Source organism: Diadema setosum, chromosome 2, assembly GCF_964275005.1.
Source record: "Diadema setosum chromosome 2, eeDiaSeto1, whole genome shotgun sequence".
Taxonomy (NCBI): Eukaryota; Metazoa; Echinodermata; class Echinoidea; order Diadematoida; family Diadematidae; genus Diadema; species Diadema setosum.
The window spans coordinates 12,590,265-12,613,119 of NC_092686.1; the positions used below are offsets into that span (position 1 = coordinate 12,590,265).

The 22,855-nt window shown below is 40.2% G+C and overlaps 1 protein-coding gene across 1 annotated transcript in view; it reads left to right on the plus strand.

The window, feature by feature from the left end:
• Positions 1–239: 239 nt before the first annotated feature.
• The window catches only part of LOC140239918 (conserved oligomeric Golgi complex subunit 5-like), a 28,390-nt gene continuing 5,774 nt past the window's right edge, over positions 240–22,855 (plus strand). Inside the window, exons 1-14 of the mRNA XM_072319737.1 lie at positions 240–363; positions 9,045–9,184; positions 9,962–10,074; positions 10,663–10,732; positions 11,796–11,916; positions 13,203–13,333; positions 14,161–14,326; positions 14,779–14,888; positions 15,865–15,942; positions 16,506–16,587; positions 16,995–17,184; positions 17,977–18,138; positions 20,853–20,952; positions 21,606–21,779. Of these exons, the coding sequence (XP_072175838.1) occupies positions 327–363; positions 9,045–9,184; positions 9,962–10,074; positions 10,663–10,732; positions 11,796–11,916; positions 13,203–13,333; positions 14,161–14,326; positions 14,779–14,888; positions 15,865–15,942; positions 16,506–16,587; positions 16,995–17,184; positions 17,977–18,138; positions 20,853–20,952; positions 21,606–21,779 (1,674 nt within the window). The 5' untranslated portion in view covers positions 240–326. The remainder of the gene's footprint in view (positions 364–9,044; positions 9,185–9,961; positions 10,075–10,662; positions 10,733–11,795; positions 11,917–13,202; positions 13,334–14,160; positions 14,327–14,778; positions 14,889–15,864; positions 15,943–16,505; positions 16,588–16,994; positions 17,185–17,976; positions 18,139–20,852; positions 20,953–21,605; positions 21,780–22,855) is intronic.

Consider the following 22,855-nt stretch of genomic DNA (forward strand, 5'->3'; position numbering starts at 1 on the left):
TAAGTCAGTCAGATGAGCGAAAAGTCTCTCATAAAACTTTCATGAAACGGACCCCAGCAGAGCATCTCTGTGTGCTAGATGGTAGCTGGCGCTATGGCCCAGCAGCCCTCTTGCCTTGAGCCTGAGGCTTGATTTTCTGCACGGGGCCTCGACGACGCTTCTTGGGGATCCTCCCGTATGCATTCTTTGCACGTACGCAGCGCGCTAGGTCTCGCTAGCGCTCTATGCACACGTAAAATTAAACGCCTTTTACGTGGCACGATCTCGGCTACGACTTTGATAACTCGCAATTCTAGCTTAAGATCAGCAAGGGTGTCATCTTCAACATGGAGGAAATTTTGCTAAAGCAGCTCACGAATGATGGTAGGTTGGCTAGACTGATGTTGGCACGCGTTTTTCATTTACCAACGTGATATATCAGAGTCGAGTTTTCAGCAATTTAATCAGTCTTGTAGTCCCACACGTAAACATTCATGTCTCGCCCACCGCTGCCGCTAAACCTCAGCTCACTCAGAATCAAAACGTTAAATTTACAGTAGGCCCTAGGCCTAGGCCTAGCGTCAGGCCTATTTTGTAGGCCTAGACTGTTCTAGGTTCTATATATTTCATATTAGACTTACCTACGAAGAACCCTAAAAAGAAATGAACTGAGAATGATGTAATGAAGTAGGTAATGTCTAACGCCATTAACGGTGGCGGTTAGTCTAGCGCCAGTGTGTTATTCTGCCCTCTTACGGGCAGTGTTTGAGATGTATGTTATATTGTTGTTGTACAACCTTCGCCCCTTTCGGCCGGCAGTTTGTGTTGCGTGAGCATAATAAAGATTGCTTAAACCTTAACTATTGTGACTGGTTATCCATCCCCGAACGATGTTCTCTTAATGGCGTGGTGGCAGCTACATGGGATCTAGCCCGACCAGACACTGTTACGCTATGCGAAAACAGCGTCTGACACGCACGGCATGCAGCCTCGAAGTGAGGAACCTCAACACAACTACAAAACTTAGGAACATGTATACTTTTCTCCTTTAAACAGAATACTTTACTCACGTTAAATGCTACAGAAGAATAGTTCGCCACACTGGGTCCATGGAGACCACTTGCGATAAGTCCGTGGAACAAATAAATGACACTTTCTGGCGCAATTCCTGACCGCCGGGCTTCGTCGTTGCAGGATTCAAAATGGCGCCTTGACTTATGCGCATGCGTGACCGGATGTGCTCCAGAGCGAGCGCGTGTGCGTTGAAAGTGTCGAACAAACCTTGGCGTCTGCGACACAATAACCCAGTACAGTTTATAGCTGTATACCTTATACTAGTAACCGTGCGTACGCTGCTTGAAAGGGCATTCACATCACGTGACCACCCGATATCTGAGCTTGGCCTGGCGTGAAAGATTGTGTACGGTGTGGACATGCTGGATATGATGATCAATTTCGGTAAGTTTCATTACGTACATTTGAATATATATAGCATCAGATGTAGAGTAAATATTGAAGAGTATACTCGATGAGTTTGAGGTGACAAAAATGATCGTAAGTATCAAAAGTCAAAGCTATCGTGTACGATTACGTCGCCTCTCCTAGTGATTGGTGGTCGCGCGCGTACAGCCCTGTCGCGACGTACCATGTACAGCGACTGGGCTGTGTATAGTTACATGGGATCAAGTACCCTGCTCTTCCCTCATTACCGATGGATTTTATGCATGATATGGCAGCCAGTCGGTCGGCAAAACGTGTCGTGATAGGTACGTAGTTATGGTTTGCTCGCATCTGCTGTAGTCCCATACATAGCCCTTGAATGGCTGTTCCCTGTCCCCTCTTGAGGCAACGACCTCGCACCCAGGCCCGAGAGAGAGGCCGCCCCTACCAGTACCAGTATTCTAACCAGAAGTACAATGTACCAGGTACCTTACAGTGTTTGCGATTCTGAGCCAATTCAAATCAAAAGAAATGAAAGCAATGAATGGATGACTGAGGATGATTATGTCGGTCTTGATTATGATGATTTCTGTGACGATTATGATGATGAAAGTTATGACAGTTGTGATGAGCCCTTCGGGAACCGTAACCAACCTCGTCCCCATGAGGATCTAGTATTGCATGCTACTCGGTGTGATGGCGTCAATCCAAGTTCATGTAGCATTACTCCTCGTCCTGTCCCTATGTGTATGAGTAGTCTTGGTGAGTCCAGTCGTTCTAATGTTAGACATACAGTTCACAGTTGCCCAATCTGTCTCGTGGCCAATCGCCCGAACCAGCATCACATCAGTGATTGCTCATTCCTACCAGAGCATGAAAGAGATATCATTACATGTGCTCGCCAAGCGGCGTCCGTCCTTGGCTACTCTGATTCCCTGTGTCCATATGACAATTATCTGGATGATTATGATGAGCTAGATTCAGAATGTGATTTCTCAGAAGTTGATGAATGTTTTGATGATCTTCATGACAGTTTTTTGTCTACAGATATCGTCTGCTTGTTTGCTAGGGTATGTGTTGCTGATTCAGACTGTACTAGTCTTGGAGATGCAAAGGATATGTCAGATTTAGACAGGTCAATAGGGTTTCAAGACAATTCTTACTGCTATAATCGTGGCTCATCGGAGTCGGATGAGTTCCACTTCCGGGTTGATCAGTCGCCACAGTCTCCAGTAGCTAGTCCCTCAGTGTTGCCTGAAAAGGCCTGTATGTCTCCCTACATTGATCTTGACCATGGCCAACAGAGTGTCCGGGTTACTCTTGTCAGCGGTTCTCCACAGAACTTGATTGGCTATTCAGTGTTTAAGAGTCTTGGAGGTGTTTTAATGGACTCTTCTGAGGCTTATTCAGTTGACCGTTCTTCACCGTATGCAATCATTGGAGGGACGTGCCTTACACTCACAAGAGATGGGAAGGCATTTCTCTTTGAAGGGTTAGTTGTTGACTCTCCGAATGTTTTAGTTGAGGCAGGCATTCCGTTCATAGTGTTACACGACATTACCATCCGTCCCGCGAAGCGCCGCATCACAATTGGTGATGGACCTTCGTACACCTATGGTCCTGATCCTACACCAGAGGCAGATATTCGGCTGTCCCGTACGCCTTCAATGTCTCTCAGCCTTCCCCGGTACAACCCACCTTCATCCATCCCTGATGATGTGACCGAACCTTCACCAGCCAGCAACTGTCACCACCAAGGCATAGGCCTACGCCCCTGTTCCCAGGACGCTGAACCTGCACGTCAGTGTCTAGCCCAGTCTGAGCTAGCCATCATTCGCACCCCTGAGATGAATGGCACCATCCCTGATGTCACTGATGATGATTCCTGTGATGCCCTAGCCACACCTCGTCATCTCTGTGGCTGGCCAGCATGTCAGCCATCTTCAGATGTCAACCAGTGTTCCTTGGACACCTCACCCCCTGATGAGCTTCCTGTGGATGTTCTAAACATCAGTGTTGGTGGCACTACCACTCCTCATCGACACAGTGGGCCCCCCGACCATCCTCGCATTATCAAGATCAATGACCCTCCTGGGCGCCCCCAGATGCATCCAGTGAACCCCGTGCCTTCACCAATGCCTCCACTCCTGGAGGTACATCTCGCTTTCCACGGGGCGAGAAGATTACTGCCCGTCGTCTTCATCTTACCACACCTGTGATGTCTCCAACCCCAGACATTGTTCCTCACCCTCAACCAGGTCACTACACGTGCTTGCATGTAGGACCCCCTCCTGGTCGTCCTCCAGACATTGACTGTATATTCAGAAGCTCCCTGATAATTGATAACCCCCATTTTTGACCTCAGCTACCAGATGTTCCTGGACTCTGACTTGTGAATTGAATTGTGTGCCACATGCCTGCTTCATTTTTATAAGTTTGTTAAGCCACTATATTTGTGTAAACAGGTAATAGGATAAATGGATTGTTGTTGATTAAATAATGCAGGATTTTTAAGGTTATCGGTTATTTTTTATCATTATGTATAATGTACATGTGAAATTAGTGTTTAGAAGTGAGACAAAAAAAGTGTGCTGTATAAGTTTGTGATCTGTTATGTTTTATTTGCAAGGTAATATTGTAAACTTTAGTTGATAATTATGTTAGTTATATTGGAATTTTTGTTTATAATGGGTGAAGTTTGTGTGAATTGTGTGTAGTTTTGTAACTTTTGATATTTTGGTACCCTGAGATTTAAAACTGGCACTCTGAGATTTAAAATTCAGGTTCATTTTTTGTTTGTTTGTTTTTGTGATTGTATGAAATCTATGCACAGCATGCATTTTCCTTATTGAGCATCTTATATTACAAAGTTGCTAATATTTTTGTTCTGGTCTAAAGTGTTTTGTATTGATTCTGATTCATGTCATGTACGAAGACAGTGCATGTACAGCTGTATATTGTTATTGGATGCAAGTACATGTTGTAGTACATACATCATGTAAGCAGAAAGTTGACTTGCACATAGCAACTTGCGCAAATCTGAATAACATGTACTGTATACCGTTTTATGTGTGCAGCATACACATGATGGTTTTGACAGCAACTCAAGTATAAGTCAGCATTTTTATGTTTGTGTTTTTGCCTTTCAGTTTGCCCAGTGTGTATGATTCTTTGAGTCATTTCCTATGTCTTATGTCAAATACATGTTGCACACATTTAGGAGAGGTGAGATTTTTACATACGTATGTATGATGTTCGTTTGATTTTTTTGTTGTTGTTGCACACGCAAGGGAAGAATATCAGTAACAGGTTTATTGTCCCCGCCGAACGAGTTCGAGCAGGGGACTATGAAACGGGCTCCGTACGTGTGTGTGTCCGTGTGTCCGTCCGTGTGTCCGTCCGTCCGTCCGTGTGTCCGTGTGTGCATCCGTGTGTGATCAAAATCTTCAATTTGCTACTTCTCTGTCATTTATGAGCCAATTTTGATTCTGTTTGCTTTATATGATAGCACTACATGGGAGCTTTGAAACTTCTACACAGAATTTCAGTCGTGACCTTTGACCTTGACCTTTGACCTATATTGTACATTTTGCTACAAAATGCTACTCCTTCGCCATTTCTAACCCGATTTCGATTCCGTTTGCTTTATGTGATGGCACTAGGTGAGGGCTTCAAAACTTCTACACAGAATTTTGACCTTTGACTTCTTTGACCTTTGACCTTGATTTTTTGACCTATATTGTACATTTTGCTACAAAATGCTACTCCTTCGCCATTTCTAACCCGATTTCGATTCCGTTTGCTTTATGTGATGGCACTAGGTGAGGGCTTCAAAACTTCTACACAGAATTTTGACCTTTGACTTCTTTGACCTTTGACCTTGATTTCTGACCTATATTGTACATTTTGCTACGAAATGCTACTCCTTCGCCATTTTTAACCCGATTTCAATTCCGTTTGCTTTATATGATGGCACTAGTTGAGGGCTTCAAAACTTCTACACAGAATTTTGACCTTTGACTTCTTTGACCTTTGACCTTGATTTTTGACCTATATTGTGCATTTTGCTACAGAATGCTACTCCTTCGCCATTTCTAACCCGATTTCGATTCCGTTTGCTTTATGTGATAGCACTAGGTGAGGGCTTCAAAACTTCTACACAGAATTTTGACCTTTGTCTTCTTTGACCTTTGACCTTAATTTTTGACCTATATTGTACATTGGCTACAAAATGCTACTCCTTTGCCATTTCTAACCCAATTTCGATTCCATTTGCTTTATGTGATGGCACTAGGTGAGGGCTTCAAAACTTCTACACAGAATTTTGACCTTTGACTTCTTTGACCTTTGACCTTGATTTTTTACCTATATTGCACATTTTGTTACAAAATGCTACTTCCGGCGGGGACATATGTTACGCACCGCGTAATTTCTACTTTTCCTTGTTGATAAAGAAAAGATAAATGTACGTATGATGATAATTTGTCATTATATGAAGTTTATATGATATGCATGGTAACACATTGTACATGGCATATACAATGTAGTTTTGATGGACCTTATGTAGCTCATTCTCCCCCTTTTGATATGTAAGAATCATGTGTCAGGTCATATTGTATGGAGTGACGTCAATGTTGGAGTCCGTTTTTGATACATTTGAAGGAGAAAATATGTTTCGGAAGTTTGAGTATGTTTTTAAAAGTGTAATACACCGTACAGGTGTATTTGATCTCTGCGTTTTTCTGATACCAATGTATATTGTAATTTGTTTTTATATACATGTACAGTACATCTTTTACTGGATGTATCATCGTCAGTTGTTTCGTTTGGTATATGCCAAAGGGTTGTAGTAATAACTCACATCATAAGTTAATGATGACATTAAGGTTTTGATATTGCTTCATCAGATGGGTGGCTATTTTCAGCGGCTTTCATTCACATGCGTGTCTTATTCATACCGATTTGAATACATGTATCAGGCATTATTATGAACACACCACATTGTTGTTTTCAATGCCATGTTGCTTTCATTTGATTTATCTAGGGATTTTTGTCTTTACGCTTTTACAGCCTATGTTGATGTTTATTTGGTTCTAATGTAACAACATTGTGTGTGGTGTGTATGTGCTTTAAGACTGTAGAGGAAAGACAGCTATAGTGTAGTGTTTATGTACACTCGTTCCAAATCCCAGCATATGTTAGAAGATAATTGATTACAGCTGTATGTGCTGTGTTTATCAGTGTTGTAACAAAAGAGTGAATGAGAGTGGGGAGACCATGGTACTTACATGGTACGTAGGCCTACAGTAGTAGTGTTTCATATTGTGAGAAAAGGTAGAAAGTGAGGTAGCTACATGTGTTTGTATGATATTTGATAGTTGACATTGTGAAATATTTTCTGTTTCATTTACACCGTAAAGTAGTTTGTTTTATTAAGTGTTGTTTTATGATTGGTAGAAGATGTTTGTACAGGGTATGTATGAGGTTGTGCATGTATAGCATAGGTTATTGGTATTTTTGTATGGGCATGATTCTGATTGTTGATCCAGTGAGTAAGTATTGTATGATAGCAGTGCTTATCATAGTGTAATGTTGGTGTTTCATATTAGTTGGGTGTCAGTCAGTTCATACAAGTTTCTAGAGACCGTGTCTATATGGGGATAATGTTTGTATTAATGTTATCAAATCATTGAGTGTTCGTAATGTGGTCTAGCTATCCACATCATTAGTCAGAAGTTTGATTGGTTTAATTCCACACACATTCTTGGCATATTGAATGTGCATGATTATTCCATAGCCAAGGGTTTCCCATTGTGTTATATAGAAGAAGACAGAAAGAAGAAAGTGATCGCGCCAGTGTGTTATTCTGCCCTCTTACGGGCAGTGTTTGAGATGTATGTTATATTGTTGTTGTACAACCTTCGCCCCTTTCGGCCGGCAGTTTGTGTTGCGTGAGCATAATAAAGATTGCTTAAACCTTAACTATTGTGACTGGTTATCCATCCCCGAACGATGTTCTCTTAATGGCGTAGAATCTATTCATAACTTTTCAGTTTAGACAGAAATATCCGTCTGTTCGGAGGAGTCTTTATTTTTTATTTTGTTAATTTTTTAATTTTTTGACGTTATCGCTCTCCTCGTAAAGGAGGGGATCCGTGAAGCCAGACGCATTCTCAGCTCCGCGGAACATATCCCCGACAACCATATACATACAGACCTATCTTTTGGTCAAGTCTAATAGTACAGTACAGACCTTTCAGCTCAGGGTGATTTTAGCACACTGTTTTTGAGTGTTTTAATTTTGAGTCTAAAGTAGAATCTAAGGAAAGAGTTCCTTTTGGGACAGCCACACCCAACAGTGGGTCAGTGCAGATCTATACAACTCTACCTAGCCTAACCTTACTTGCGATATGCACAGATGCACGCACACACTTTTGGGTGGCTGTCCCAAAAGGAACTCTTGCCGAATCGAATAAATTCAGATGAGACCCGTCAAGTGGGAATGAAAATCTAATAATAGAATCTATTCAAATCTGAATCTATTCAAATATTCCATTAGGAAATGGACAAGAAGCTCTTGGTCTAGATTCTATAGATTTAGACCTTCTATCCTGTTTAGTGGACCTTGGCTGTAGCCTGTAGCCTAATCTATACTCTGCCTGTAAAATTAGTCTTTATCCTGAACTGAAGCCAAGGAATTAACAGTAAACTTAACACATTGTATTAACATCCGTGACATGGCACAGCACAGTGTAACCATACACAAGGTAGACGCCGTAGACCTAGATTCTGTAAATTATGTTAGTCTAGAGTGCATACTGCAACTAGTGTAAGTAGACCCTAGTAGAAATCTAGTGAGAGTGCGTAGACAGCATGGTTTGTTTAACGTCGATTTAATAATTTACCATTAAGTCGCGTCGCCACTACCTAAAGTCGCCAGATATTCACATCGCATGTAACGTGCGCCGCGATTGGAGATCAGCTGGAGCAACGGATTTTCATCGCTCTCAAAAGACATTCCTAATTCACCTTTTTCCTACGTAAAACACAAATAATTGTAATTCAAATGTATTTTACCATATTTAACAGGTGACAAAACCATTTTTGATGAGACAATGTTTTTGATTTAGAGTGGATTTCAGGTGGCAGATTAACAAAGTTTTTCAAACGTGATGATGCACAAATGCATCCTACATTGAAGTGTGTGTATAACACATGCGCTAATAATACGTGGCGCGCTATGGGCGGCGAACTAATTCAGTGCCTGTTGTTAGTTTGCCAAAACGGGAGTGCATAGGAAATACACGCAAGTGACGACTATACAGTAAATGACGCTAGAAACCCTATGCCTGTTTTCTATCTGTGTTACAAATAGAACAAGAAGTGCACTAGTTATAAGGAATGCTTTTAAATGTTTTTGATACCTCTTGATATGTGTGCAGAATTTTGAAATACAAATATTGCATCTCGGTCATAAGGAATATAGATATCTAGGCCCCAATTAAAAGAAAGTTTAATCCATTTATTCCATGTCTCATCATACCTGACATTTATTTATTTCTTTTGAATGATTAGCTCCAAACTTGACTATTAAAGCCCTTGTTTCCTCCCCCCCCCCCCCACAGAAACATTTAATGAATTTGTTTCGGAGGACTTTGATGTGCGTGACCACACCAACCGGGTAATGCAGACAATGGCCATCTCAGACCAACTGGCCAAACTCGTGGAGGGTATCAGCTTGCTGGACAAGGAGCTTCACGCACAGGTGAGCTTAATATCAGTTAACCTGCAAAATTTCATCTATGCGAATGTAGCTAATTGCTCATGAAAGCATTGCTGTTGGCTATGAATGGGTTAAACCCAAAACTGTTGGAATAGTGCTGGAACCCAGTGTTGCATGTTGTGGCTACTCCTGAAATTGGTGCATTGTCAAATGCAAAGATCCACAATGTAGTACATAAGAAGAAAATATAATTGAATAATATACAATCACTTTTTTAATCCTATTATCAATCATATAGTTACATGACTTTCAGGAAAAATATGATGCCCTATATAATCGATAGCCAGTGTTTTTTTTTTCTTCTTTTTTTAAGTAACATCACAGAAATCAAATCTACCTCGATACCAGGAAATGATTTTCAGCTTAAATTTTATTAACAATTTCAGCTGATGAATGATGTTTTAAATGGTATACCAATCACTTCTATGAAAGAAAACCTATACACAGTTTGTGTAGCAGTGGTATGAGAAAAGCACTGCAAATTGTGATGCAATACCAGGAAAATTGTTCCCAGCTCCCTCTTCTGCATAAATACACCTTATATCTTGAATGCATGAAAAAAAGAAAAAAAAAGAAGAGTTTTACTTGTAAGTTTATATGGTCAAAGATTCATGCCATAATTTGCTTGTTGTAGAAGGTAATTGGGAAGAAATGGGGATTATGGTATACATGTTTGTATTAAATATAATTGTGACAGCAATACACTGTATGTCACAAGTCTAGATGAAGTATTCTTGCATCTTTACAACTTCATGGCAGGTGGCTGCCCACCACGAGGACTTACTCTCACAGGCGACTGGTATCGAGACTCTAGATGGCGTCCTGCAGATGATGCAGACACGTATACAGTCACTACAAGCAGCTGTCGAAAGGTACTGAAAATATTGGAAAAATAGCATTGCATGTGTCAGTGACCCAAAGATAAAGGCATTAGAATTAATACATCCCATGGTAATTTTTTTTTTTTTTTTTTGCTTAATTTTTTGGGGATATTGAATCAATGTTCTACAGAATATCAGCAGCTTTGTAACATAATGACTAAGAAAGGATTATTCATGATGGTTGAAATGCATTTGATACCATAAAGAATAGGTGACTTCTAAATGTGGACTTGTACTTTTTTCAGATGATAGACTTCAAATTCAATTGGAATTGATTCAAGATAAATTCTGTTTTGCTCAAAACATTTCATCAGAAGAGTGGGTCATGAATAAATGCCAATTGTTGTGTATGATAGAGGAAAGAATTCACAAGTGATTTAGTTTGTTTGGTAGAAGGTGTCTAATCCTGCACTTATATGCTGCATTGGAATATTCATAGAATTATTTAGCACATGTTGTTTTGCAGACAGTGAAGAGTTTTAATTGCATATGCAACATCTTTAGACTAGGATGATAGTGTTGACACAAAATCATTGACAAAGGGTGATTATACATTTGTAATTATTGATGTTTTGACAGAATTCGGACAAAGATTGTGGACCCCTACAACAAAATTGTTGCAAGAACTGCACAGCTCAGAAGGCTTCAGGTATGTTACCATCAATGTTGTCCTCGCTTGTCTTTTATCTAAATGTATTTGTCATTGTTTGTATAGCATATCTATTGGTACAAGAATTAATCTGTGGCAGTATCAATTTTTGTCCCCGCCGAACGAGTTCGAGCAGGGGACTATGAAATGGGCTCCGTACGTGTGTGTGTCTGTGCGTCCTTCTGTCCGTGCGTCCGTCCGTGTGTGCGTCCGTGTGTGATCAAAATGTTAAATTTGCTACTTCTCTGTCATTTATGAGCCAATTTTGATTCTGTTTGCTTTATATGATAGCACTACATGGGAGCTTTGAAACATCTACACAGAATTTCAGTTGTGACCTTTGACCTTGACATTTGACCTATATTGTACATTTTGCTACAAAATGCTACTCCTTCGCCATTTCTAACCCGATTTCGATTTCGTTTGCTTTATGTGATGGCACTAGGTGAGGGCTTCAAAACTTTACACAGAATTTTGACCTTTGCCTTCTTTGACCTTTGACCGTGATTTTTGACCTGTATTGTACATTGGCTACAAAATGCTATTCCTTCGCCATTTCTAACCCGATTTCGATTCCGTTTGCTTTATGTGATGGCACTTGGTGAGGGCTTCAAAACTTTTACACAGAATTTTGACCTTTGACTTCTCTGACCTTTGACCTTGATTTTTTACCTGTATTGCACATTTTGCTACAAAATGCTACATCCGGCGGGGACATATATTACGCACCGCGTAATTTCTACTTTTCCTTGTTCTGTCTTAAAGTTGATAAAGAATAGGTCATGTTGTATTTGTCAATCCGTCAGAAGTGGATTAAATTCTTGACTTGTAGATGATCACCTAATAAAGCAAGCTTTCTTACACTTATGAATATATGCTGATTTGGAGAGGAAGGAGCAGAACTTGATGTCCATTTTTTGGCTACTGTGGAAACAGTAAAGTTGTTGTGATCATGTTTTGCTTTTCAGTCTTTGTGTATGATGTTTAGCACTAACAAATCAATACTGTGTTCTCTTCTTTTCCTGCTGCTTTCACCAATCTCCTGGTCATGTGCCCCACCCAGGAGGCCTGCGATCTGTTGAGACGCATCATCCGCATCCTTTACCTCAGCAAGAGGCTCCACGGTCAGCTCCAAGGCGGAGCCAGGGAAATCACCAAGGCTGCCCAGAGTCTTAACGAGCTTGGTGAGTCATGGGAGATGAGGAGTCATCTTGGTCATGTGATAGTGATGATGATAATGTTAATTACCTCCGCCAAGGGAGGAGGTTATGTTTTCGTTACCGTTGGTTTGTTTGTTAGTTAGTTAGTTAGTTTGTCCATGTGCAAAATAACTCAAAAAGTAGTCAGCGGATTTGAATGAAACTTGCAGGAAAGGTTTAGAATAATACAAGTAACAGTTGATTAAATTTTGGTAGTGATCCGAGAATTTTTTGGGAATTTATGAAGGATTTTTGATATTTCGGCAGGTAGGGTCAATGAACTTGAGAGTTCAGGCTGCATGTGTTTGAGGTTTGCATGCGTGCACTAAAGTGCGTACTCTAGTTTCTACTAGGGCGAGGCGCGCTGTGCAGCTTAGGGTTTATGACGTAACAAAGGCTTCTATATTGGGAAATTGGGGGACTTTCAGCACACAATGCGATAAGTACGTATGGGTGGAAATCACTGATATCTCTATGGAAAAACAAGATTAATGGTGGAAATGAGCTGCATGCTTGGCGGAGGTCTGCGCTCTCAGAGTGCTTTTCTAGTTCATGTTGTGCTGATCAATGATGATGATGATCATAATTATGATGAATGTTCAGAGTCAGCGCTATTCTATCAGCAGAACCCCGTTATTATTGTAACGGCAGAATGCCTTTAACCCATTTTTACGTATGGATCAATAGGAATGTTATAGATTAAGTATCCAGTCCTAGGATGCACGTACCAGTCTGGAATTGAAGTCTGGAGCTTTTTTTTTTCTTCTTAGAGTCGTAAGCCATGTCCACTAAACCACTTTGCTAATATTTGCCAAAGGTGTCTACATGTACATCAGATTGTTGTTGTGATACATTGAATGGAGCAAGATAGAGTACATCAGGTAGCATGACTGTTGTGATGAAAGAATGCTACCATATTTATAACCCATGGTGTAATGTGAACTAATATATTTTTGCTGCTATCAGCAGTCACCTCCAACTGTGTCAGGCCGGGTACACACACATGGATGGCCACATTAGAGAACTCAGGAACATCTTTCGAGCAGTTTTCCTTACCAGATTGCCACCACTTGGTCATCTTTCTCGAGCCTTACTCTCCACTCCTACTCACTCCAAAGGGCTTCCCTGTCATAGCTCTTCACACGACTCCCCAACTTCACTCACCTATCATTCGATTTCTATAGTCGAGTCACAAGATATGACAGCCCCTGTGTAAACCTGCATGATAATGATATTTCTTACATGTATGTTGATATGATGTGGCATCCTAGACTACCTCTACCATGGAGTTGATCTGGCCGGGATTGAGGTGATCGAGCAGGACACCATCTTCATCCGGAAGGCTCGCAAAGATGTGGAGAAGCAGGCACAGAAGATGCTGCAGCAGGGGATGGAGACACAGGTGAGTGCTTGAAAGTTGTGAGTCTGGGTCTGTCTGAATTGTGCTGTTCCGTGGCTTGGTATTGGTGGATCTCAGATCATCCACAGTAAAACAACCATATACAAATGATGTACAGGACAGAGTGGATCGGTGAGAGTTGGGTGTGCGAGTTTAACTTTGAGAGTGTTTAAACCCACAAGCGCAGCGATTTGGTTTTAGGCTGTTCCAAAGTTAAATGAGAGCATCCAATTCTCACTGATCCAGGAAATAGGCCTGCACATCATTTGTGTTATAAAATGGGCCTGTAAATTCATGAAATACACGTGTACAACTGTTTTCGCCATCATGTGTCTGGTACACCTACTAAACCATACAAGGCTTGAGCCATGTGTTCACATTTAACTGGACGCATAGCCGTGCATTCATATTTTATCAGACGCATAGCTCAGTGTGGATCAGTGAAAATCAATGCATGATAATTGACCAGTCAGATTACAGAGATTCTAAAGTCCATTTTATAAGAACAATATAAACAAGAAAACAGTGAAAATGCAGTGAATTGACTTTCAAGTTCACCAATATTCAATTTAGCAGATAACATTCATGTGTATTCAATACAATCCAGTTCTATTTGACAGTAGTTAGTGTTTACATTTTGATCTCTTTCTATATTTTCTACACTTTCAGGTTGGGACTTGAAATGATGAATTTCATTCTGACTGGAATATGCCCAGTCACGCTGTTTTAATTGCTTTACAGCAAAAAAAGAAAGAAAGAAAGGAGAAAAAGCTGTACATGATTTCATGCATCTCACAAATAGGTAATCTTAAATGTCTATTAATTTGCAGAACCAAACTCAAGTGGCCACCTCACTTCAAGTATTCCACAACCTAGGAGGGCTGAAGGACACTGTTCAGGCTGTCGTCAATCAGTATGAGAACGTCCTCAGGCAAAACATAAAGGACGCCCTCGATGTGCAGGTCCTGTCGCAGACTGCTTCGTATGCCAGCAGGGGTGAGCATGGATGTAGAGAGTATGAATTGAGTTTTCAATACTACAACAGAAAGATGCATACAAGATTTCTAGTGTGTTATTTCAACTTTCCCTGTGATAGAAAAAATGGCAACATAAGTCCAAGCTTTGCTTTGCTTGAACTGATTTCCTTCCAGTTTTCATAATTCATATTCAACCTCGTCAGCGGTGTTGGTATCCATGCTGCTTGCTCCATCCGAGCTCCAACATCACTAACTTACCTTCTTTGACTCCAGAACACAAGGGAATATTTTTTCTTGTTCCTGCAGTCCAATCTTGTCTCTTAGCACTCAGCCTTCTGGTATATATAATCTTCCCACATGATAAGTGTGATGTGCTCTGCTTCTATAGAATGTTATGCTATTAAATAATCTCGTAGATGGCATAGGCCCTTTTGAATAATCCAAGTGCATCCTGGGATTATATTCACACAGGTCCTGGAAAGGCAGCGATGCCTGCTCCTGGAAACACGGCTGCCTTTCGAGCGACGCTGTGGACAAACCTGGAGAAGCTCATGGACCAGATCTATGCAGCTTGTGGACAGGTGAGTCTCTGGTGGAAGCATTGAGACAAAGGAGGACGAGCCCCAGGGCTTCCAAGTCTTTATGATGCTGCAAGAAGCTTCCCTCTCTGTGTGGTTTGAGTGCTGATTGGTACAGAAAACCCCATAGCATTTTACACACTCTCCATAGTCAATGGCACAGAAATGGTGAAAGAACTAGCTACATTGTATTTCCCTGCATCCTGGTGAAAGAATATGAAGCCCTTTGCTGATTTGGGAATCATTATCACCTGTTGTGATGTACTGTACGATGTGTGTGTGAATCACAAATATATATCTGACAGCGTCTTGGAACAACCTTTTCGAGTTCAATGTGTGAATGTTACAGCAATGTAGCTTCATTACCTGTTGTTGTGTTTTCAAGGAAGAAGAAAGAGAGAAAAAATAGGGCCCTATACAACAAATAATTTGCCCCATAATTACCTGACATGTGATGCATAATACTGTTTTTACAAGTTTTGAATAGAATTATGTGGTTTTATATGTCTGAATATTGAGGATTTCACTTGTAGAGCCACTGTAATGAGCCACTGCAATGAACTATCTGTATTGCATCTACTATTTGCAAATGCAGGTGGCTATCAGTGTGTTCAGTTCAGCAGATGGGGTGGTGACTTAGGGTGAAATAGCCTAGCGAAGTATTGATTAAGCGATATGCTCACAGAAGGTTCAGTGTGTTCATAGTTACAATGTAGTTGATGATTGTCATTTTTACAATTTTCATAGCTTCTCTCTGTAATGAAACTGCACTGGAGTAAAGTTGAGGTACAAAGAGCTATTTGAATGATACAAAAATGTAGAACTTCTACATTTTTTTATCATTCAAATAGCTCTAAAAAGTGTAATGACTCTCTAATGATGTCATGGAGTAGTTGACTCCATAGTTATTGAAAACTCTGTGTGATGCCTGAAAGTCTGTTGATACTTAAGTTGCAGTTGTCTTCATTCTGTATTTAAGGTCAATCATCTCCAGAAAGTTCTGGCTAAGAAGCGGGATCCAGTAACACATGTCTGTTTCATGGAAGAACTTCAAAAGGTAATCGACATTGTCTGTTCCTTCTCCGGTCCATGCAAGACTGATATGAAAACATTGCTCCATACATTTTGCTTCTTGTCAGTTGCTTTTGTTTTCTCAGGTTGAAATTTGTTGAAGAAGGTGATATGTATGTGCTGGTTATGAAATATCATTATAAAGTTAATCATTTGATCTTCATGCAATGCATTGCACACACCTGCATATTGCAGTTTCTATGAAATACTGATTGTTGTTTTTTTTTGTTGTTGTTGTAAAGAAACTGAAATGTGATGTGATTATGAAATCATACCAAGGAAGGTAAACATTTCTATACCACTCTTCCGGTCTGAATGTGTAATTTGAAAACAGACTCTTTCATGCTGAGATAAATGCAAATGTTTGTGGTGCGTCATACATGTATAACTAGTGGGAAGGGAAAGGTAAGCGGACGTACCACTTCAAAGTGTATCAACAAGTACACAATCTTGTAAGTGTGGATAGTGTCGGGAGCGGCATATCATTTGCCTGAGCTGTTACACTGTACATCATGTCCATTCCTCTTCTCTGATCCAAACTGACCACAGGATGGACATGGCAACATCATGCTCTCCTTCTGGATGTCCGTCACAAGATTGATGAAGGAAGAGTTTGGAGAAACTGCCAATGGTAAGAAAAAAAAAAAATCACCCTCAACATTGTGTGTGCATTCCACATTCTGCAGGTGGTTGCCAGATCTTTCTTTCTTTCTTTTTTTTTTTTCAAAGAATTGTTATGGTATTGTTATGGTATCATTTTATAACAGTGCCATACTCTTTGCCATCATGCAAATCTTTATAATGGCACATTAAATTTGTGCATAAATTCAGCACGTGTTAGTTGCAATACACACATTTCTCAGTCCATCAGGACTGTCTATTAACAGAGGAAGAAGACTTAAAAGATATTTACATTTATAGTTTGATTCCTTTTATGTTTCTGTTGTAAGAAAAGACCCTTGTCTTACAACAAAAGTAATGAGGAAAACAGCAAATACAGATTCTTTTTAATCTCTGTTCCCCTTCTGTAATGTTTAGCATCCACCTTCATCAAGCAAGCCTTTGAAGGGGAATACCCCAAACTCTTGCGGCTCTACAATGACCTGTGGAAGCGGTTGGAGCAGTATAATGTGGTTTCCATGGCAACCGCATCATTGGATGCCCATGGTGTACCCCAGTCTCCCGTGGTTGATGACTATGTTGGCTTCAAATTGGGCGAGGATTACAGGTAAGGAATTTTAAGCTCACACTGTCAATAACATACTTTATGACTACATCGTAAATCTGTGGGCTCAGTGGTATTTAATGAAAAGGACTTCAAGGTCCTGTTTACCTTTTGGTAGCAGTGATTTCAAAAATATTCAAGATATCACATTTGATGCATATGTGTAGGTCTGTTGTGTCACTAAACATCCTACCATATAAATTTTTCACAATTAAGCCTAAAATATAAGGAGATATCAGTGTTTTTTCAATAGACTGTAACTGTAGACGGTTTAGTCTGGAAATATTCTTATTATAACTATTGTTAACATTTTGTGTATTTAAGAACACTTAACATCGATTGTACGAATTCAATTTTTTTTTACAGTGGTTGTTTCTATCCCTGACTCACATTTTAGAACTGATGATGGGTTTTTGTTTCATCTGCAAATGGCAAATTATGACTTTAAGGCTCACAAAATATGCAGGAAAAACAATCGCAGATATGATTATTTGTTTATTTTGTTGTTAAGATGTAGTCTCAGGGAAATTTGAACAAATGTGAAGTTCACTATCGTTCCTCTGTTTTGGAAAGAAGCCCTTGTGCATTACAGTCAAACCTAATTTAATGAACCTTTACAGGAGCAATTTTCACACCATAATCTAGGTCCACTGATTTAGGTCTGTTTTGTTCCGACCTGTACCAAAATGGAATCTTGAGTGTATTATGAACCATTAAAAAAAAAATTTCATTGTAGTGTGTAACTCTTGGTCAAAAAGTTCATTCAAACTTTCCTCTTGCCCTCTCTTTGTCCAGTCCGGAAAAGGCCCTGAAGGAGTCCCTGACCCTGTTTGAGACTGCGTACCTCTCGCGGTCACTCTCGCGCCTCTTTGACCCCATCAACCTGGTCTTTCCCAGTGGAGCGGCCTACCCTCCCTCGGACAGTGAGGTAGAGAACATTGCCAAGACTGTCCAGAGGTAAGTACCACCTCCTGTCGTCCAGTCATGCCTGGAATTAACCCTTTATTTGCCAGGGACTTTGAACAGTGTGTACAATTCAAATTCATGAAATTCTTCCGTCGAGATGTTTTCATTGCAACTGATTGACAAATTGCCCTACATCGACGTAAATAAGCACTGAATTGATCAGTGTTTTAGTAGTAGCCATGATAAAAAATCATGGGCGTACATACTCGAGCAGGATTCGAACCTACAACCTCCTGATCACCGGACAGGCGTCACCTCCACTAGACCACCGAGCTTTCGCCCGACAGCAAGTGTTGGTTCTAATCCTTATAACATGCAGTGGGTACTGCTTTGTTATTCAAATTCATGAAATTCTTCCGTCGAGATGTTTGCATTGCAACTGATTGACAAATTGCCCTACATCGACGTAAATAAGCACTGAATTGATCAGTGTTTTAGTAGTAGCCATGATAAAAAATCATGGGTGTACATACTCGAGCAGGATTCGAACCTACGACCTCCTGATCACCGGACAGGTGTCACCTCCACTAGACCACCGAGCTTTCGCCCGACAGCAAGTGTTGGTTCTAATCCTTATAACATGCAGCGGGTACTGCTTTGTTATTCAAATTCATGAAATTCTTCCGTCGAGATGTTTTCATTGCAACTGATTGACAAATTGCCCTACATCGACGTAAATAAGCACTGAATTGATCAGTGTTTTATTTACGTCGATGTAGGGCAATTTGTCAATCCGTTGCAATGTGTACAATGCTTTTTATGCCTTCGCAACGAAGTGGCCGGAGGCATTATGTTTTCGGGTCGTTCGTCCGTCCGTACGTCCGTACGTCCGTACGTCTGTACGTCCGTCCGTCCCGTTTTGTTTTTGTCGATATCTCAAGAACCGTGTGGTGGTTTTACATCAAACTTGGTATGAGGGTATATCCTTGGGGGATGATACTTTGTGTGGATTTTAGGGTCACAGGGTCAAAGGTCAAAGGTCACAGGTTATTTTGTGAAAAAAACATTGAAATTTCATGTTTTTCTCCATATCTTGCAAATGGTTCAAAGTATTCTCATGGAACTTAGTATATATGCTTGTACCGATGGGCAGTGATTATCTAGGGAAGTTGGGGGTCATGGGTCAAAGGTCAGGGGGTCAAAGGTCAAGGTCAACTCCTCAAAATATCACTACTTTCCTTAAAATGCAATATGCCTGAAGGTTTTTTTTTTTTTTTTTTTAACTTGATGTATGGCATGTATTACCCAATATATATTTTTGGGGAAGTTTCTTGCCAAAAGGTCAAAAGGTAAAAGGTCAAGTGAAAGTGCTAAATTGCACTTTTTCCTCCATATCTCGAAAGTAACTCAAGGTATCATCATGAAACTTACATATTTATGCATGTTTAACCTAACAGTGATTCTCTTTGGAACTGTGAGGTCAAAGGTCAAAGGCCAGGTTTAGATAATGCTATTTTCCCATTTGATACTGAAATTATACTTTTTCTCAATACCTTGAAAATTACTCAATGCATAAACTTATAAAAGGGTCAATAGTCAAGTAAAAATCATCAGTTCCCCAAAAATCTGCACTCTGACATTTTAATCATTCATCCAATTGAACCTAGTTCTAGGAAAGTGAACATTCAGCACATTTGTGTCAAACCTGTCATTTTATTATTTTGCCACTTATGTTAAACTGTTATCACACATTGTCAAGACATTGTACTATAGACCTATTAAAGGAGAACCATGCATTATGGCGGAGGCATATCAGTAGCCGTAGCGATATATCTAGTTTTTTTTTTTGGTACCAATCAACACTCAGAGCACAGAAAGGATTCCAGTGTGACAAGTTCAATTTTTTTATTAGTGAAAATGAGCAAAGAAAATGGGATTGCATCGGGATTTGAACCCGAGACCTCCGGTTTGCTAGCCCGGTGCTCTACCGACTGAGCTTTAGAAAGCCCTAGTTCAGTGTTCGTTCTAGAAACCCTAAATTCTCAATACTCAGGTTGTCAGAAGCTTTAGTAGTGTGTCTGTGTGTAACAAACACGCACACACTTAAACCTGGCATAAACCTGAAGGATAATTCAACTTGGGGAAAATGGAGGAATCACCGAAGTGATGCAGCTTTTTAGAGCAAGTAACAAATGCAAACAGAAGAAAACTGACCAGAAAATAATATGATCTATTAGTGGAAAAATGAGCAAAGAAAATGGATTCCATCGGGATTCAATTTTTGTCATCCCCTTTGCCTTTATGTTGTTCCTGATCTTGTTTGCTGACACCTTCCTATTCATCTTTATCCTTCACAGGTTGCCCATTTATGATCCTTGTGATAATCACTGATCCTGCCTTTCCCTTTTGTTTGCTCACCCCTTTGCTATAATCCTCTCACCTTCACGCCTGTTTGACTCCCTGCCTTTGACACCCAACCTACCCCGTTTTTTTCTTTGTTCTGTATCCCTAGCCCCTCCTTGACAATGCACGTTGTGTGTAGTCTATATAATCTGCTTGCCCTGTAAGTTTGTCATTTTGCCTTTGACATTGATTCTGCTAGGATCAAAAGCTCAGGCCCCTTTTGACTTCATATTTACTCTGCTGGCTCACAGCTTTTGGATAAGTTGTTTTCAGCAGCTTTTTGCTGTTGTTATTACATTTTTATAAGGACTGCTCATTGCATTAACTTGAACTGTATTTCTGTGACCCTCTAAAACCGCCAGTGAGCTGAGTGTTGCCAGCGTGGGGGCTGGTCTGTCTGTGCTTGTCGCCAAGAATGTCTCCAAGACGGTCACTCTGTACGTCAACAAGTGTGAGCAACTGGTGAGTGAAGTTTCCTTCTGTGATTGGCGGTTTGTGATTGCTGATTGACTCTAACTATTTCGTGTGATATCAATAATTGATATGATGTGATTTTAGTTTGTTTTGCTTTCATTTCATATAACATATATTAAGATCAAATATCAAATATCAGTTGTATCAAACACACATTTTCAAGCTATCCATTTACCTGGTGGTTTTCCAGCATGCCAGCACATATTGATATCTAGTTTGTCCCTTTTATCCTGGCCACAAGCCGGGCATCATATTGCTCATAGAAATAAAAGACCAATTGCAGTTAAGGTCTGCAAGAAGAAAAGCTATATCATCATCAAGCTTTGCATCAATACCTGTGTTACAAAGTATACTCCAAATTGTAATCAAAGTGGAGGTCTCTGTCATAGAGTACAGCTTAAAGTTTGGACACTAGAAATTCCATCCAGGCTCATCATCCCCTGTAAATTTGATAGTGTTACTTATCAGCCACATTCTGTTGTTATATGTAGATTAATTGTATACTATATTTCATGTATCATGTATCCAGAGTGTTTCCTACTTTGGCAAAGAAAAGGACTTTACAGAAATCACTTGAATGTTGAATGTGAGTAATGGGTGTTGCAAAAATGTCTTGATGATAATTTACATCTGCCCTTCAGCTGTGCACGGATGGTGAAGCCAGCCAGGTGATAGCGCCCCCTACAGCTGGACAGACCAAGAATGCGGCTGTGGTCAACTCTCTGTACCAATTTCATCAGGCCATTAGCAGAGTCACCCAGGCTCTTGGTAGCTACCCAGAAAATGCCATCAGTGTCATTGAGACTTCTTTGCAGGTGAGAGTTTGTTTAACCATTTATTTGTCCAGATACTTAGCTTATCTTGCCAAGCATTTCCATCAGCATTCAGTACTCCGTCCAAACTTGACCCAGCTGTAGTATGGCAAGCCCACTTAGGTGTAGAGTTTTATGGTGACACAATCAACATTAGGGAGATAGGGTAATCTCTATACATTGACAATTAGTTTCTGGATGTCTGTGCCATTCGGTGAAGAAAACATTTCAGCAGTTGTGCCAATCGATGAACAAAGTACAGTAATGTTTAATACCATTCTTGCCATGCTTAAGTTAAGTTAGCTCAATCAAAGTTCCACAGCATCCCTAGTGTGTGATACTTCTGGGGTTAGTTTTGATTATGTGATTCATTTCGTGTGTACAGCTAGATTAAAGCCAGTGGGAACAGTGGCCACAAATCCCTCAGTGTCTGGTTTAAGACTACGAGCAGACCTGGGAGACATGGGTCGGAATGTTCATATCTGGCCTCGCCCTGGTTCATATCACTGACCAGGCAACCTGGAGAAAGGGCATAAAAGCAAGTGAAATGCCCAACCCCAAAGAGAGGGAAACATTTGCTGTTTTGTGATGATCATTATAATGACCATGAAAAAAAAAAGAAGACTGTTATTGTCTTAAAGGTAGGGAATCCCATTTGCATGCCTTAAATGAAGAGTTGTATAAATACAGTGGTATGTTGAAGAGAGTATCATTTTAGAAACTCCCATAAAGTATTGAAAGTGGAAGGTAACATTTAGTACATTTTTATTGACCGTTAGATTTTGAATTGAATTTTTTTCGGGGCTCACCGTAAATTCCAGTACATTACTAGGCTACCTTTGCAGACCCATGCACTGCATGTGTGTCCATCATGTATATTTTGTAAAGAAAGTTCATCAAAACTTACAAACATTTCTATATACATTCTTGCCACGCACTCTATATGTTATTACATCAGCTTTTATACTTTTAGACTTGTGTTTATAGATAAAAAATGTAGAAGACTACAACAAAAAGGCTTAAGTGTGGCTGACACACAGAACTACTGAGTAGTTGAGTTTTGTGCATTATTCAAATTG